Raw genomic sequence first — 17,328 nt, 5'->3', positions numbered from 1 at the left:
TGTACAGCCGATCAACGTCATATGCACATTTTCGAAAATTCCACCCAACAATGCCCAAAAGCGGAGTCAATTATTTACGAAATTTACGCCTTCGACCCATGGTTGACGCCTGAATTGAACATTTTGCAGCTTTTTCATGCTTCATGATACCATGAAACAGCATTTAGGGGAGAGAAATCTCTACACCCATCTACAAAAATGTTGCCGCCGAAAGGTGATTCATCGCTCTAAGTGTCCTATTGTTATGTTTATCACGCAGTAAAGAGAGACAAGAAAAGAAATCACGAAAAGGCAAGATAGATATGAAAATTGGTCATGTTAATCCAAAATATTTCTTATTATCCATTTAAAAAGTTTCCTTATTAATATTACTTGAAGTGCACTAATTTTGTATTGGATAATGTATTCTCTAATTTTATACTGTACTAACTTATTCAAAGGACCCATCTGCTGTGTTTATTATCCAAAAGCTCCCGTGAAATCGCCAGAAAATAGTATATTCACGAAAACACACTAAATATGCCAAGTAGATTATTATTTTCATCGATTTTTCAAGACTTTATAAAGTGAAAGGAACTGCTTACAAACTTTATTAATATTGTGTCACGCAACGTAATCATGCGAAATTCAATGACGAGATCGTCCGAAAATCAAGTTTTACCAAGTTGTATTTATTTCAAAATGAAAATTTCCTCTCTCCTACGCGCAAAACTGACGCTATAGTTTGTAGTTTGTAATCGGCCTGGTAGTTTTCCACGGCGCAGCCGGTGAGTGGCTTCTCGATCCTACTTTCAGCTTCTTGCCGCCTGGCGGTTTTTTGAACATAGATGACTATAGAAAAGACCCCAACTAGAAGGCATCGAGGATAATTCGAAGTAATTGTAAGAATATCGTGTGCCTCTCAATCCTTTTAAAATCAAGTGCTATCGAGCAAAAATCTTATCGTTTGGCGGGTGTGACTTGGTTTTGATTGACATTCTATTTGATTGTTATGATGAGTAGCAATTTTTCAAAACGTGTCTGACATACTAAAGAAGTTACCGCTATGACATAGTTTGAACTGTGATATATATCTGATATTTCGAAGTCTTTCCGATGGCCACCCTATCAACAAAATCAGAGAAGAAAACTTTTCAGTTTACACGAAATTTACGCGCAGATCCATGGAAGCTACCACTTGTCAATTATTATTGATTCGCAAAATTAGATTTGGGTCAAAGGTTAAATAGTTAACGCGACAACAGCACGATAGACGGTCAAACCCAAAGCAAAGATGCAACTAACTGAGGGTCAATCCGCGTAGATTGAGCATACATTTGGAGTAAATAAGCTTGTATGCAGAGTCACACGGGAAGAAAGAGCTCGAACGAGTGATAAGTATTTTCAGCCCTTAATAATTGCAGAAAAGGGCACATTCAGCTCTCTCAAGCGGAATACATCGCCTATAACCCTTGAATTTAAAAACCTCCGCACCACAGCGACATAGAAATATAGAATTGATAAACCTCCAAGGGAGGAATAACGAAAACAACGTGACCAAAAACTCGACTGATTTCGTGACTACACCTGGAAAATATAAACTTAAGAAACTTTTCCTACTTATTCTTGGTGGGAAAAGACACGATATCTGGCTCTTTAGCTGTTTGTCCTATTTTGTGTTGCTACCAGTATAGACGAGACCCAACGAGGTCAAAATAATATCTCAAGTTGCATCTCTGGCCTCACATTGTAATATATCTCTTAACCCGTTGTCAAGTTGAATTTTGCACGAAGTTCTTAGTGGTATAATCAGCCCCAGCAATTTCAATTATTACCCAGTCAAAAAATTAAATTTGTCTAAAAGGTTGTGAAGCACAGAAATGGGAGTCCAGGCTTTTTTTATCGCATTTTAAAATACAGAAGAACATGGGTTAGCTTAAGAAATGTTACACATTCCGTGAGCCTTTAAAATTAAGATGAGTCAATTACAGCCAATCTGAGCTATCGTCACCCATTTCGCAAAATGTTTCCCAGGCATGGCAAAGTACCATAATCATTGATTTAGCGTCTTTGTTCTCCTTCTCTAAGAAGGGCCCCTCTCGAATCTGGTTTTTGTTAATGAGCGCCCCTATTCTGATAAGCACTCCTACTGGATAAGCACTCATGTTCTGTTAAGCGCCCCGATTCTGTTTCAGTGATGGCACTGCTAGAGTATATTTGCAACGAGATCAACCGTAGTTCATTTTCCTTTCAGTTCTCATTTAAAGCCTCGTTACAGAAAACGGTAACCACGTGAGTGCACAGTTTCTTCAAACGAATAATCTCGTTTGCGACCATTGCCTTGTCGGTAGTTTTAGTCTTGCAGGATCCCTGGACAAGTCTGTTCTGTAGTCTTCTATATTAATGGAACAATTCAAGCTTTTTTTTTTTGCATATTCTTCTGTTTCTGAGAAGAAAAATAAGCGCCCTATCCCTAATGAGCTTGTTTTGCACAGGCACCCTTTCTTGAGGCACCAAAAGTAAAGGCCACCGAACGCTGCATCGAAAATTACAGTAGCTCTGATACAGTTTAGAATTTTGACAAGGAAACTAATCACGCCCGCCTATTTTTTTTCTTTTAATAAATTGTAAAGTCGTCGAAAAAAGAAAAGGTTTTCTATAGTTCCCCTTTTGCATTTTTTGGCGACGACTGACCTCCCTTTGATTTCTCCCGAAAACCATGTTATGATCCCCCCTAAATCCTTCATTTCCTTCTCCCCGCCCACTCCTAGCTAGCCAACCAATAACGACTTTTCATCACGGCTGGTTATTTAAACGAAGTTTAGCATTTTTTTTACAAAACTGCCATCTAAACCATCTTCATTTTAGTTGAATCTTTTATCTGAACATTTATTTTTGACAGTGTCAAGAAGGTGGAAAGTTAGCAATGTATGGAAATTTATTGAGTTAAATCCACCGTCACTTAGAGAATCCCTGCGGCTCACTGTTTGCGTAAAACCGGGGTTTGGGTTAGACCTCGGGTAAATAACCGACCCTAAGATTCTGGTTCACGACTCGTGACTCGAGTTTGGGCTTTGAACACGTACATACATCATCAAAACATCATTAAAACATTTAACGGGAAAACTGGACGATAGATGTCAAACCCAAAGCAAAGATGCAACTAAGTAGGGTATGATGGGTGTACATTGAGCATACATTTGGAGTAAATATACGTGTAAGCAGAGTTACGCGGGAAGAAAGAGCTCGAACGAGTGAGATGTATTTTCAGTCCTTAGGACCTAAATAGGAAAAAAGGAATAAATAGGAAAAAAGGAATTAATGCAGGAAAAAAGGCCGTTCAGCGCTCTCGAGCTGAGAACATCGCCTATGGCCCTTGAATTGAAAAGTACCCGCACCACAGCGACAGAAAAATAAAGAACATGTAAACCTCCAAGGGAGGAACGATGAAAACACGGACCAAAAGCTCGAGATCACGTCATTGCACCTAGAGAACATAACTCACGAGACTTACAAAATAAACTTAAGGAACGTTTCGTACTTATTCTTGGCGGGAAAAGACAGACATTTGGCTTTTTAGCTCTTTTTTCTATTTGTGTTGCGACCAGTGAAGGCAAAGACCTTCGCTTCAACGGTTTGCCGGATTGGTGTTCGTATTAAAGAACGATGTTCTTGGAAGAGGACAGATTTCTACCTTGAGCGCATTATCAATGAGGTCTGTAAGGAGCTCATGCAGGCAGTCCCCTCAGAGCTACCCTCATTGACACTGGATCGAATAACAAATTATTTTTATAATGCAACTTTATTTCATTGTCATGAGGGTGGAGTAACAACCCACCTCTTTTAAGTACATGCCAACTGGTTTAGGTTACCTAGCCGTGAAAACAGTTGATCACATACTGGTAGCCACAGACTTTGGACGTGGGTGTAAAGTTAAGATGCACTTTTCACACCCTCTTTAAGGGTAGAGTGCCTGTGAGCTGGTTAGAATTTTATTGTAAACCTTGTAGAGGAGTTATTGAAAAAAAAAGTAACATCGTCCTGATAGTGTTGTGGAACTGACCCTGATTCTGCGTCTCATCCGGATGTTCCACCCCTGAGTTCACGTTGTCACTCACTTGTCGGCCGTCTTCACTGTTCATCTGGCCACGATCAGTTCTGATTGTTTCGTTTAGTTGCCGATGATGATGACAGATATATTTTAATTACACGACTCGTGATGACATTAATTCCGTAAAATGATTTTAAAGTGTTAGCTTATCATGCTTTAAACCAGTTCTTGAGAAGAATCAGTAAAGAGAGAAGTAGGTTTTTTATAATCTGTTCGCTTACCCGAATCTGCTAGCCTGAAGAGAGAAATCTGTTTTCACGACCCGCCACAGAGGTAAGTTTCCAATCATGTTTTCTTGAATTTTGGTACGAGATTAAGACTTAATTTGCATTTTTCTGATTTCGAATTACAAATGTATTCCTCTTGGATCCAATGATTCTTAAAGCTTGGATAATATTGCACGATTTGGGATCAGTTCGTGGGCCTCACTTTCTACGCGGAACACTGATCAACTCTGAAGGTCAATTTATACAAGTAATTTAGTCTGCATAGGTTATGAGCCTTTTTTTCATTTTGAAATACAGTCCAAAAAAATCGTTTGAATCACCTGCAAGATCAGTTTTGGTTAAAGACTTTTTCGTAGGACTGACTTCCATACCTCGTGGTCCACTATTGCTTCAAAAACATTCTGCATGAGAGAGTTGTTTAGGAGGATCTCGCGATAGAATAAATTCTGTAAATTTCTTACCTGACCCTTCAACTGCTATGTCTTCGACATTCCAAGGACATTTTTCAAAAATTTCTCGCTGGTACAAAACAACTGCGCGACTTCGAAAATACCACGCAAAATAAAAGAAGCTGGACGATGATGATGGCGAGATTGGAATTTGATTTTCCCTTTGTAATGGAGATCATTACATTGCAGCTTCTGGTGGAGTGGATTCAACGTGGTGCACATTTTGATCCTAAGGATGGGGGCAGGGTGGGGTGGGAGACAACTGATAATGGATGGAATCGCTAAGTACTACCCGTAGAAAATTATGAAAAAAATGTAGAAGAGGTTTATCTTACATATTTCGCAGACTATCATATCAGTTTTAATTGAATTTCCTATCATGTAGTACTAATTGAGTTCTTACCTGCATTCCTCGTGTCCTCTCTCAGCTGAGTGTCCAACTTTTCTCTAATGTTTCGCACTTCACTACTGATCTGCTGCAACTCTTGTCTGTTTGGGTCTGATGATAGAAGGTAATGTTTATGTCAGTTTTGAAAATTGGGACATTTAGGTAAAGATGCCGCAAATCAAGGAGGAGGTGGGGGGGGGGGGAGTTGGATCGGTAAAGTGATGAGTTGGTGAAAAGAGTATCCGGTCTTTTCGTCCAAGAGTCTTTCCGTCTAAGTACTTTTCATCTGAAGTCTTTGGTCCACTTGTCCAATATCAAGTCTTTTCGTCAAAGTTGTAACATTGTTTTAAATGAAGTAGTAACAAGATATATTTTATCAAATAGTGACAAAAGTAAAGACTTGCCGTTTAATTATTTCGCGCAGAAGAAATGGGAATATTAGGCTTGTTGTTAAGCGTCTATTGTGCGTAATAGACAACTATGGGTAACATCAATTAGTGTCCGATACAACCAACAACATATTCCAACATGATAAAGAAGTAAAACTAACCAAAAATGATTAACAAATAAACCTAACCCAAAAATGACCCCAAATAAACATCTCTGTGTATTTATCGTAATTGACGATGTTGAAATTGTAAACGAGGATCAGTTAGTAAGAGCTATCGAAACCAAAATGGCAACGGCTCGCACTAATAAGTTCTTTATATAGCCTTATCTAGCCTTCTAAAAGTTACTTAAATGCTCCCAGATAAGACTTAACATTTAGACGAACAGACCTAGATGAAAAAACTTTGGAACGAAAAGACTTGGACGAAAAGACTATTGGACAAAAAGACCGTAATTCGGTTAAAAGTATTAGTGTATTAGCACTGCAAATGAAAGAAAGAAATGGTTTGGCCCATGAACAGCCTAGGATCCAACGATCATAACCCAAATATCTAAGGTAACCATAACCATAACGTGTCTCTAACATCATCAACTCAAAACCGGAAAGAAGTGCAAAGCCTTCTAGAAGTGCCTGAATATTATCACAGGATCAGTCTTAACTTCCCACGGCAGTGAGGAGCGTAATATAAATGAGCTACAGTGTAAGCAACATGAAAATTAGAAATAGCCGCAACAAACTCTAGGAAGCACCTCCACCAGGGTCATCTTAGGACGGTAGAGAGAATTTTAGGGGGGCAATACAATGTTATTAAGGTTAAAATGGTTCCATTCCTTCCATTTCTCCTATCTAGTGTTTAGGTGCATGGAGGTGGGCTGTAGCTAGGGAGACCCCTTATCTCTCAAGATATTAGAAGCCCCTTTCCTCCTTCTCACCCTAGGTTGCACATCCTTTACTGTCCCATTGTTTCATCTAAATAAGATCACGTGCGATTTTATCTTATTAATATCTTAAAACACAGAATAATTTAGCATTTTCATTCATTGCGTTAAAAATTAGATCATTCGTTGGGTTCAAATTTAGAATAAGATAAAATTCAGATCATCATTGGGTTACAAAAAAGTAAGGAAAAATAGAAATTACTCAATTGTTCTGTTGTACGCCAAAATGTGCCAATTTTCGCAGCTCGGTGGCGGTGAAGATTGTGGCCGAGTTTATCGTGTGCATGCAACGTCTTCAAGAAAGGTTGTAGGACCTGGGCAGCCATTCCCTGAATGTCAAACAGTACTAAGTTCGTCGAAGAAGAGTTTGTTCCAAGAGTTTGTCGCGGTTTTTTCTAATTTTTTCTCATTTTCATGTTGCTTACACTGTAGTTCATTTATATTACGCTCCTCACTGCCGTGGGAAGTTAAGACTGATCCTGTGATAATATTCAGGCACTTCTAGAACATCTTATTTCCGTTTATAAGAAATATCTAATAAGAAACATCTTCCTCCTACTAAGAAACTTCTTCTGTCAAAGGCCATAAGATTTAACCGTCAACCGTACTACTCCCCACTGAGATTAAATTGACAATAACTGATAACGTAAGAAGAGATCCCGTTTTTCATGCTTAATACGATCAGCCTATCTTAGATTTCCCGGATGATATTTTCACTTCTAGAAAAACGATAAAGCAAAGTCTGCTTCTTTTGCCTCAAAGAGCAATTTTTATTTTTGCCACAGAGCCGCGCAATCAAATTCAGTATACGTAAGCGTGCTCAAAGTCCCGATAGTGTATGCTGATAGTGTGAGCAAACCGCTTCGCTAGAAATTTCTCTTTTTCGCCCGAGTGGCCATGGTTAGCGCGGGGAAAAACTAATACATTTCGCTACAATAATGGATACAAACAGAGACTCGGCCCACCAGTCCCAAAACGAAGACAATTTTCCCACCTTTTCACTTGGGCTAGAGTTCTTAAATGAGGCAAAAAAAAAAGAGAAAAACAACGGAAAAGGAGACTCGGCATTAGCGCCATCACGATTCGCTTCACTGTCCGACAGTGAAATGAAAGTGCCATTTCATTCACATTCACTCATTTTAGTTTCATTTCATTCACCCGGAAGGTCCTGACTAATCCATTACCCAGATCCTCTCGTTTACCTCTAGGGTCTGGGTACGAGACTAGGTCCTAGCCCTGTCAAGAGCCGCACCTTATCTTAGCGGGGTGGGGTGGGGTGGGGGTACCTGGGCTACTACAGAATCCACTGATCTCCAAGGCAATTTAATAATGACCTCATCTTACAATCTTTCTTTTTCAGCGTGTTCTATTGATCAGCCCGTGCGCCATGTCCGCCATATCTCAAGCGGGTTTCGATGTCATGGGGTAACTCCCGTAAGGAGCTTGCGGAAAAAAATATTATTCTAGCGCGGGATTACCCGAACAACCCTGTTTGATCGAGTCCGTGATCTTTGATTCATTATGCATAGACGTCTTTTGACTACTTGTGACATACATAACTTTACCGCAGTTTTTCCTCTCTTGTTCATCCTCTTCCATCGTCGCACATTTTTTTCCATTCCCTTTATGTTATTTTAAGTCTGGTGAACCTGTTTTATAATCCCGGGTTTGAATTCCCCCTCCCCATGTTTTCTTCCTTTTCCTCTCCAATTCTTTTCCCAGAAATTCTCTGATAAAATTAACAGTTGACAATATCTGATGAGTAGGGTAGGGTAGGGAAAGTTCGAACACCTGCATAATCTGTGGCTGCCGCCAGTGTCCTTTTTTTTCTCTTTTTTTTCCTTTCGCCTTTTTTCAATTAGCAAGACAATTCACTCGTTCATCCAGTAATCATTACCAAAGTAAAACCGAATTCCTACAGCATACATACCACATTGAACCAATTGCGTCAATTTCCAAAAGATCTCAAGCAAAAAAGTTGACATGAAGTAAGGAAACAGAAAACGAAGGGGCATCGAGATCAAACAGATTTTCCGGAAGAATGCAGGAAAAAAATAACTAAACACACATAGAGAATACATGGAGAAACCTTGAAATTCTGCTGAAAATACTTTTATTTACATCAGTTAAAAGTCTTAAGAAGTACATTTATCGTTCAAATGAAGCTCTTACTAAATTAAATAATCTTAGTGAATAGATGCTACATAAGTCTTGCATTAATATTTATATCGATAATTAGAAGCTACTGTACCATGATCTACCCTGCTTAGGGTAAGAGCCGCGAATCCCTGATTATTCGCTACATTATCACTTCTTAAAATTGGTCAGAGCACAGAGTATAAAATTTCAGGGGAAGCCCATCTAACTCGGTTAGAGATGGATGACACTCTCGCACAGCAGTCAGAGCAGCAGCAGCACCAGAATTACCAAAATAATTCAAAGGTCAATTCGACACTTCTAGAGATGTGTTTTCTTTCAAATAATTACTTAGCCAGAGCAGCAGCACCAGCTTCACAAATGTTATTTCCGTTCAGAAATAACATTTCTAGAGATGAATTTTTCCTGGGACTGCGCTGCCAGAATGCCAAATGTAAACAGAAGCACTTCTCTCAGCTGATAGCGATATCGTCTGTCAGCATTTATGCTGTCTGTGCTTATTTATTTCTTGATAAGCTGACAACCGAGACAGAGTGCTGCGAAGAATTGTTGGAAAGTCTTGTGAAGAAAGCCATAACGTTTAGTCGGTCTTAGTTTACTACCTCAGGGCTGAACTAACAGAAATGCAAATCCAGGTAAATCGCTTTCCTTTTTTTTTTTCCAAGCTCCTTCTCGTCAAAGTCCAAGTTGTCTTCTAATAATTTTCATTTTTGCATTCATAAATGCACTCTTATATAACAGTCATACTATTTCCGGCTTCCCTATTCCGGACTTCCCGGTTTAACTGTGTCGCCATACTTTTCGTAAGGTTCTCTGCTGTTTCCTCGCACCGTGCGGCTAGAATGCCAAATGTGAATAGAAGCACTTCTTACAGCTCGTGGCGATATCGTCTGTCAACAGCTATGCTGTCCGTGCTAATTTCCTTATTGATAAGCTGACAAACGAGATTCAAGGCGGCGAAGAACTCTTGAAAAGTCTTGTGAAGAAAGCCATAACGTCTAGTAGCTCGGAGTTTACTGCCTCCGGGCTGAACAGAGAGAAATCCAAGTTCTGGTAGATCACTTCCTTTGTGTTTTCCAAGCTCATTGTCGTCAAAGTCCAAGTTGTCTTCTAATAAACCTTTCAAAGCTATCGAGCCAAGGTGGTTCAGTTGGCTTTCGTAAAGTCCAACAGGGTCCTCTTCGACTTCTGAAAGTTGTTTCTTTGCTCTGTATCTTCTTAGTATACAATCCACTATGTCCATGTACAGCTTACTTCTGCTTTCAGGAAATACACCTCTCAAATCTTCATAGACCAGACAAAGAAGCGCAATGTTGAGAGGATTCGTCGAAATTTCATGTAAGGTTTTATCGTCATGCAATCGTCCGATAAGCTGTTCGGCCAGGTTTGTCTTCCTTCTGAAGTACTTTTTGATGAAGGTTTTCATATCTTCTTCAGTGAATCCCTCCACCTCTATCAGCGTGTCGCAGTATTTTCGAACTTTGACTCCAGCCTCGTGCCGTGCAGTTACAACCACGCGACATTTTGGCAGCGCTCGGCCTTGAATAATTGCTGAAAACATTGGTAGCTTCATCTCAGAAACTTCATCCAATCCATCGAGTACCAGGAGAACTTTAGATTGATTGTGGCGAATGAAGTCGAGGAATCTCTTTCTTTGGTCGTCACCGATATCTCGAGGTAGAAGTTGATCATCAATGGCTTCCCAAAGGTCAGACTGAACTTCACGACATTTAATCAAAAGCACTATGCGGAATTTTGCGAAGTAATTTCCGGTTGCGCGTTTTTGAGTGGCCCAGTCGAAAACAATTCTTTTGCAGTAAGTTGTCTTTCCCATACCAGGCTTCCCTTCTATTAATACAACTCTTGGCTCTTCACATTCTTCGTGCGGGTTGAAGATTTCAGACATCGTGACGACTCGTTCCGTAGCTGTTCCTCTCGTTTTCTCTTTGTAGATGACTTTAAGTCTGGTGTAGAGGTCTCCAAAAGAAAAGTTCAAGTCTTCACACCAGGGAAGGAGGTTTGTCGTACCCTCGCGGGTTTTATAGAGTTGGCGAATGTTCTCAATCCTTCCAGTGGGATCATAACCATCTCTAATAAAAATAGTTCTCGTAAGGTGTCGAGTCAAACTATAGATACCACACTGGTTTTTCGAAATATTGTAAAACATGGTTTTTTCCAAGCGCAAATCGCTTCAGTACTTCAAAGGCCTGTTTTATAACAGCGCCGCTCATCAAAAATGGCACCAATTGAATTACTCGTCTTTTCACAAAACTCTCGTTTGAGGAATTTTTTTGCTTCGCGTATTTAGATCGATCCTTTGTGAGAGCAAAGCATATACGTTTTTCTTTTTCAACCGTTTTTTTTTTTACACTGAAAATTACTCTTCAGTTTGACACCTACTTTGCTTTTGCCGTCATGACCGTAAATATGCAACTTTAATCTGGGCTCAGCGCAAAATTCCAATTTCTTCCCAACGATATATTTATTCAAGCTAACCAACTAGAGTAGGTTGGAGGAGTATGGAGATATAGAAGTATGTTGCGGTTTCGGCCAACTTCTAGTACAGCCGGTCAACGTAATATGCTCAGTTCCGAAAACTCCAGCCAACAATGCACAAAAAGCGGACTCGATTATTTACGGAATTTACGCCTTCAACCCATGGTTGACGCCTGAATTGAACACTTTGAAGCTTTTCCATACTTAATGACACCATAAAACAGCATTTAAGAGAGAAAAATCCCCACGCCCATCTACAAAAATGTTGTCGCCGAAAGCCGATTCATCGCTCCAAGCGACCTATTGTTTTGTTTATCACGCAGAGATGAGAAAGAAGAAAAGAAATCAATAAAAGGCAAGATAGATATGAAAAATGTTCATATTAATCCAAAATATTTCTTATTATCCATTTAGAAAGTGTCCTTATTAATATTACTCGAAGTGCAGTCATTTTAAATTGGATAATGTATCTTGTAATTTTGTAGAGAACTAATTTGATCATGGGACCCATCTGCTGTGTTTATAACCCGGAAGTTCCCATGGAATCGGACCAAAACTCCGACCAAAACACGGACCAAAACTCGGACCAAAACGCGGACTAAAAACTCGAGATTTCGTGACTACACTTGAAAACCTTAAATCAAGAGACCTACAGAATAAACTAAAGAAACAACTCGTTGTTATTCTTGGCGGAAGAAGACACGACATTTGGCTTTGTAGCTGTTTGCTCTATTTTGTGTTGCTACCAGTGCAGGCGAGACCCAACCATTGTCAAAAGAATGTGTCTCAAGTTGCCTCTCTGGCATCACATTGTAATCTATCTTTAACCCGTTGTCAAGTTGAATTTTCCATGAGGTTCTAGGTGATATGATCACCCCCAGAAATTTAATAAAGAATTGTGTCTCCTTTTGACTTCACAGAACATACATATACTTGTATTAACATTTACAACATAAAAAACGTTTACCTTCCATCCTAGGTCTCTTGTTATGTGGAAGCCCGCTCGTCAAGTCATCCGATTTTCGTTTCATCATTTGAAATTTACTTGAACCTAGTATTAATAGCAAACATGTACATTTGTAGCTTGAGTTTATTTCAACATGGTATTTCTAACTTGGTAACATTAAGAAAGAAAACATCAATTTTTTTTGGGAGAGGTTTATCTTTCATCTTATCCGCTTCCCTTGTCAGTAAAGAACATGAAAATTAGAAAAATTGGCAACAAACTCAAAGACGCTCCTCCACCAAGGTTATCTTAGGGCACTAAAGAGATTTTCAGGGGGCAATACAATGTAGTCCAGGTTATCGTGCTTCCTTCCTCTCCTTTGTCCTCGAGTTAAGGTGCACGGAGGTGAGCTGCGGCCAAGGAGACCCCTTGCCACTTAAGACATTAGAAGCCCCTTTCCCCCCCCCCTCCCCACCTTAGAATACCACCTGTTCCTTTACGGCCACTACCCCATCGCACCACCAGCTCAGTACCTTGAAGGAGTTGTAACAAAACGTGAGATCAAGTGGTGCACAGGTAACTCACTTTGACTTTTATAGCCGATCATAAAGAATACCTTCCTAACTTTCAAAAGTAGCAGAATTCTCAGTTATGTACATGAAACGGTTTTCAGCGTTTCAAAACCACTTCTAATGTTTTTTACAAAGGAGAGTTCCAACACATAACTTTGTTGTAAGTTCGTAGTTGTAAACAGAATGTTCATTTATGGAGATCAATTAAAGTAAGGAATGTATTATAAATGAGCCTAAATTCAATTTGGGCAAAGTTACCAGAAACTCGAAAAAAGCCATTTAACCAAGGTCATCTCCGTGGGGTTCTAACAAAGAATTCAACTTAATCTGTGTTCCTGTAAAAAGACCCAATACTTTGAATACTTTATGTCTGGAACAAAATCAAGGCCTATGCAGGGATTCAATAGCTATCCTATATTATCAGACTGCATCTACAAAACACCAGCAGCATATAAACATTTCCATAGAATTTGATTAACCGCCTCCCGGTTAGCTCAATGGATAGAGCGCTGGACTGTTGTGCGGGAGGTCGAGGGTTCGAGGCCCGGCTGGACCAACACTCAGGGTCTTAGAATAATTGAGAAGAATTTGCTACCTTTATATAACATCAAGAAATGGTTCGATATTCTAGTCTTATCGGATAGGGACGAATAAATAGAGGTCCTGTCTCTTGCAGGGTTGGGGTAGGAGACGTTAATTTCCCACAAAATAAACGGTTTGTAAACGGATAGTAAACGGGTAGTAAGGGCGTTTAAACGGTTTGCATGTCCGTTTAAACGAATAGTCCAAAGCGTTAAATGGTAGAGCAAAGTCCAAAAACGGATTCCGTGAACCGTTAAACGGCCGAGAAAAAAAATAAACGGATGGCTTAAAACGTTAAACGGTTGAACAGCATCTATTAATAGATTGCTCAAAACGTTAAACGGATGGACAAAAACGTTGAACGGATAAGGAGGGCTAAAGAACAGCGGGAAGCCATGCACATATCGATCAGAAACCGTTGTGAACAATTATACGAATTGTTGATGCGGAACACTGACGTTTCATGCTAATAATATTCGACTGATAACGATAGAAAACTAAGTAAAATTAAATTACTAGCCTGCCATTAAGCTATCCACTGGCGAGTGAAGCGAGCCGAGAGCGAGTCTCGCCCTGGAGAGCTCGCAATGCGTTTGAAGCAATCTGTCAATCATACCATGTGGACTGAACATTCTCGATAGAAAGAAAATAGAATTGAGAAGCAAACTCATTTTTTCCCATGTTCCTACATTGTTTCTACGTATTGACTGAAATGAAAACGCACTCTCAAGTGAAAAACGTTAAGAAATGCCGCTGATTTTGTAGATTTCACCGTCGGTTAATCGAAACAATTTTGCATGTGCATGTAACAAAACTCAACTTTCTTTCGCTCGTGTTTCATCTAGCATTCGATTTCGTAAAGTAATGTGTAATTAGAGCTTTTATAAAGCAATTTCTGTTTCCTTTTAATCGATGGAAATAAAAGATGAGAAACTCGATAGCCACGGATTTTGTAAATTTTGCCGTACACGTCACTCGAAATAAATTTGCATAATCATGAAAACAAATCTCGCTCTCCTTGTCTTAACTAAGGAACATCTGTTTTCGTAAGCTAATCACATCCCTCTTCCAACAAAGAAAACCAAAACTTTAAATAAAATTGAAGGTCTCTACAACCATTTTACATCAATAACTTGAAAACGAGAAGCCTACAGTAATCTCAATGAATCCTCAACAATCATAATAGTAGAAACAAATATTGAAACAATCGCGAAAAGCCTTAGTTAAAAACTCTCTTTAAGTCTACCTGTCGCCTGCTTGCTTTATAATATGCTTACTTAAACGACACTTAGCATTTATTTTGCCTTTGATTTATTTTGCCCTTGATTTATTTTGCCTCTCTCCGCAGAGGACTCGACTGGAAATCTAGAAAAAACTAACACTTTTAATGAGTTTAGTTTCGTAGTGTCTAGGGGAAGTTTCTGGTGTGTTCCGTCTGTGTTGCTGGTGCTCATCTCATCTTTAGTAAAGAAGTATGGCAGAAGCTTAAGCGCGCATTTGTGCCGTTCCGATCCGCTCTGCAGAATGTTCTTCACGACTGGTAGCTTTCTTGGGGTCACGCAGCTACCAATGAGCTCATCGCCAACTTGAGCTTCTGTTAATGCGTGGAAGCTTTGGGTTGCAGGGGTTGAAGAAGTTGAAGCTGTAGGCGGAGTCGGAACCGTTGGTGTTTCTGGAGATAGCGCGAAGATGTCCATATCTTCGTTTAGACTGGCCAAGGCAACAGAATCTATAGTTTGAAGATCATCCTGCTGAAGGATACTGCTGGCTGATAATGGCTGCTCAGTTTCTGGTTGTTGTATCTATTAAAAAGTTAAAAATCATATGTCATTTTGTAGCAAGGGAATTAAAAAAATAAATAAAGGCCATTTTGGTTTGATTAAGTCGAGTAAGTAGAAAATAAATTGAAACCGCTAGCTTTTGATGGCCTTATTTCATTATACCCTGTGTTTTATAATTCTTAAACCGGTTTAATTAGAGTTTAGAGGCACTCAAACAGTTTAGTCTTCTGCAACAAAGTTTGTCAAACCAGTAGTTCCATTACCGAGCACTCCGTCTTTAAAGGCGTAAACGAAAAAGACATTAAAACTTACCATAACGTTTTGCTCTAAAGAATCCAATCTTTGCTCAATTCTACCCAATCGGACTGTGATTTTTCTCTCCACTCCAGACAGGGCGTCTTCGAATTTTTTCATCATCTATTTGAGTAAAACAAACAAATGAACAGTTAATTAAAAAAAGTGAACAATCAAACATCAGGCAAAACCAAAGAAAGTGTCTGTAAAATGAGGTTTCCGTATTAAGACGATTATTTATAAATTACTCAGTCAAAAAGTAATTAGACGTCATCCAAAGGTAAGGCTTGCTTTAGAAACTCATTGTTGACACTGGGTGTCCGTAACGTAGTTAAGCGTGTTGAATTCAGAGAAAAAAAACTGAAAAGGACTTTCCAAGCGACATTTTCTCAACAAGTAACGCATTGTTGTTATGCTTACCTTACAGATACTCTCTTGTAGCAGCAGCTTTATGGAAGCAACATCTTCTGCAGTCGCACCAGCACTGAAACTCTTGGCCTCCTTTTCCTCATTTCGTGCTTTCTTTGCTTTAGTTTCCTCACACCACTGAGCCTCTCTTTTCTTCTGTTCTGCCAAAAACTCTTGGTATGGGTCAACGGGAGTTGCGGAAAGTTTTTTCTGCCCAGCCTTCACCTAAAAGATCAATACAACATTTATCAAAACGAAAGTCTGTTATGGTAGTATAACATCTGAAAACTTAAATGTGATAATACAATGTTGAAACACGCTCGTTCACTTTGTCTCGCGCAAGAAAACGTGATCTTAGACTTCCTGATGTTCGGGTTATTAACAAAAGTCACGTTCAAAAATAGTTATAACCTATATAAAACGATCGCTGTAGATGGTAAATGCCCACTGACATAAAACTATAATAGAATCATAAAGGTAGCTCGTGCATTACATAATTAATTTCAATTATTTACGCTTCACAAGAAGGTAAAAATACCACTTTGAATTTGGAAGTGGCCGGCGTTATCGACATTTTTATGAAACGCGTTACTAAAGAGCACCATGTAGTAATCAGAATTACCTGGGTTGACTTGTTGGGCCGCTGTACCTCATTCTTTTGGGACGGTTGTTGGGCAATTTCCTTAGAGTCTGAATCCGGCTGTTGGTTGCAGTCCAGACTTGGTAACGGCGGTAAGTTTATTTCGCACCACTCCAAGTCTTTCTGATTCAAGACTTCTTCGTCGTCTACAAGAACAAATCGTAAGTACGACAATTAGTTACAACTCAGACTTGTCGCTTAAGCGAGTATTCGCAATAAAACTGACTTACACAAATGTATTCCTGTGAATTCTGCCATGTAATCGAGATGTGAAAGGCATTACTTACCACTTAAGGCTAAGAGTTCAGCGGGTACCTTTCTTCCTTGCCAGTTAACGGTCACCGCCATTCCTTCTTTTAAATCTATACTATTTCCAATGATGAGGCGTGTAGGCGCGATTCCCGTCTTCTTCTCGTCTCGGAAAAAAAAACAGAGCCTTGCGGGGTCGTCTGCTGCTTTCTTTGCACAATTGTCTTACAGTTAAAGCCATTTCGGGTCAAACAATGTCGTTAGAAATGATTGAGAAACAGTGAAGAGTAAAATGCCTTTATATACCAAGAATCCTTAATGAGGAGGATCGAAAATCTCGCTTTTTTATTGGAGTAAAAAAGAACAATAGAAAAACAAGTATATGGTAATATTTATTTTAATCCAACGACTAATCGACAAATCACAAAACGATCAAGTACACTGCAGTTTTTTCCTAAGAAGTCCGCACTAAGATAATATTATTTGTGGCACGTTCCTTCAGAGGTGTTTTAGATCAACTATGGACAACTTTGAAGCTGATTTTATCATTGACTCCATACGTACAATGCGTCTAGAATTAGTCGAGTTATCGGCAGAAAATAGACAGCAGATGCTGTGTATTCTACTAGATGTTCTAGCAGATTCAACTATTCCCTACGATGCCCAAATAGTTTTGCAGCAGTACTTCAAGGAGTACCATGATCTCAAAAAGACCATCGA

At 39.3% G+C, this 17,328-nt stretch overlaps 2 protein-coding genes across 3 annotated transcripts; both read right to left on the bottom strand.

The window, feature by feature from the left end:
• Positions 1 to 1,276: 1,276 nt before the first annotated feature.
• On the bottom strand, positions 1,277 to 14,238 carry LOC148726157 (NLR family CARD domain-containing protein 4-like). 2 transcript variants are annotated; one of them, XR_015989354.1, is made up of 2 exons: positions 12,104 to 14,238; positions 1,277 to 5,265 (listed from the first exon to the last, which is right to left on the bottom strand). XR_015989354.1 is itself a non-coding variant. In XM_088726945.1 (2 exons), exon 2 carries the CDS (start codon positions 10,544 to 10,546, stop codon positions 9,509 to 9,511), a length of 1,038 nt encoding a protein of 345 aa, XP_088583071.1. In that variant the 5' UTR covers positions 10,547 to 10,730; positions 12,104 to 14,094; the 3' UTR covers positions 8,580 to 9,508. The 2 variants fall into 2 exon arrangements, 1 of the variants encoding a protein (XP_088583071.1); XM_088726945.1 differs by lacking the exon at positions 1,277 to 5,265 and adding an exon at positions 8,580 to 10,730 and having other exon boundaries at positions 12,104 to 14,094.
• Positions 14,239 to 14,302: 64 nt separating this feature from the next.
• Positions 14,303 to 17,139, bottom strand: LOC148726156 (uncharacterized). The gene is made up of 5 exons (XM_088728675.1): positions 16,590 to 17,139; positions 16,342 to 16,505; positions 15,732 to 15,944; positions 15,330 to 15,434; positions 14,303 to 15,038 (listed from the first exon to the last, which is right to left on the bottom strand). The coding sequence occupies exons 1-5, from the start codon at positions 16,615 to 16,617 to the stop codon at positions 14,532 to 14,534; spliced, it is 1,017 nt and encodes a 338-aa protein (XP_088584801.1). The 5' UTR covers positions 16,618 to 17,139; the 3' UTR covers positions 14,303 to 14,531.
• Positions 17,140 to 17,328: the final 189 nt, after the last annotated feature.

Source organism: Stylophora pistillata, chromosome 7 (assembly GCF_964205215.1).
Source record: "Stylophora pistillata chromosome 7, jaStyPist1.2, whole genome shotgun sequence".
NCBI classification, from domain to species: Eukaryota; Metazoa; Cnidaria; class Anthozoa; order Scleractinia; family Pocilloporidae; genus Stylophora; species Stylophora pistillata.
Note: the sequence above shows the minus strand (reverse complement) of the source record. Positions and strands in the feature narration are given on the sequence as shown.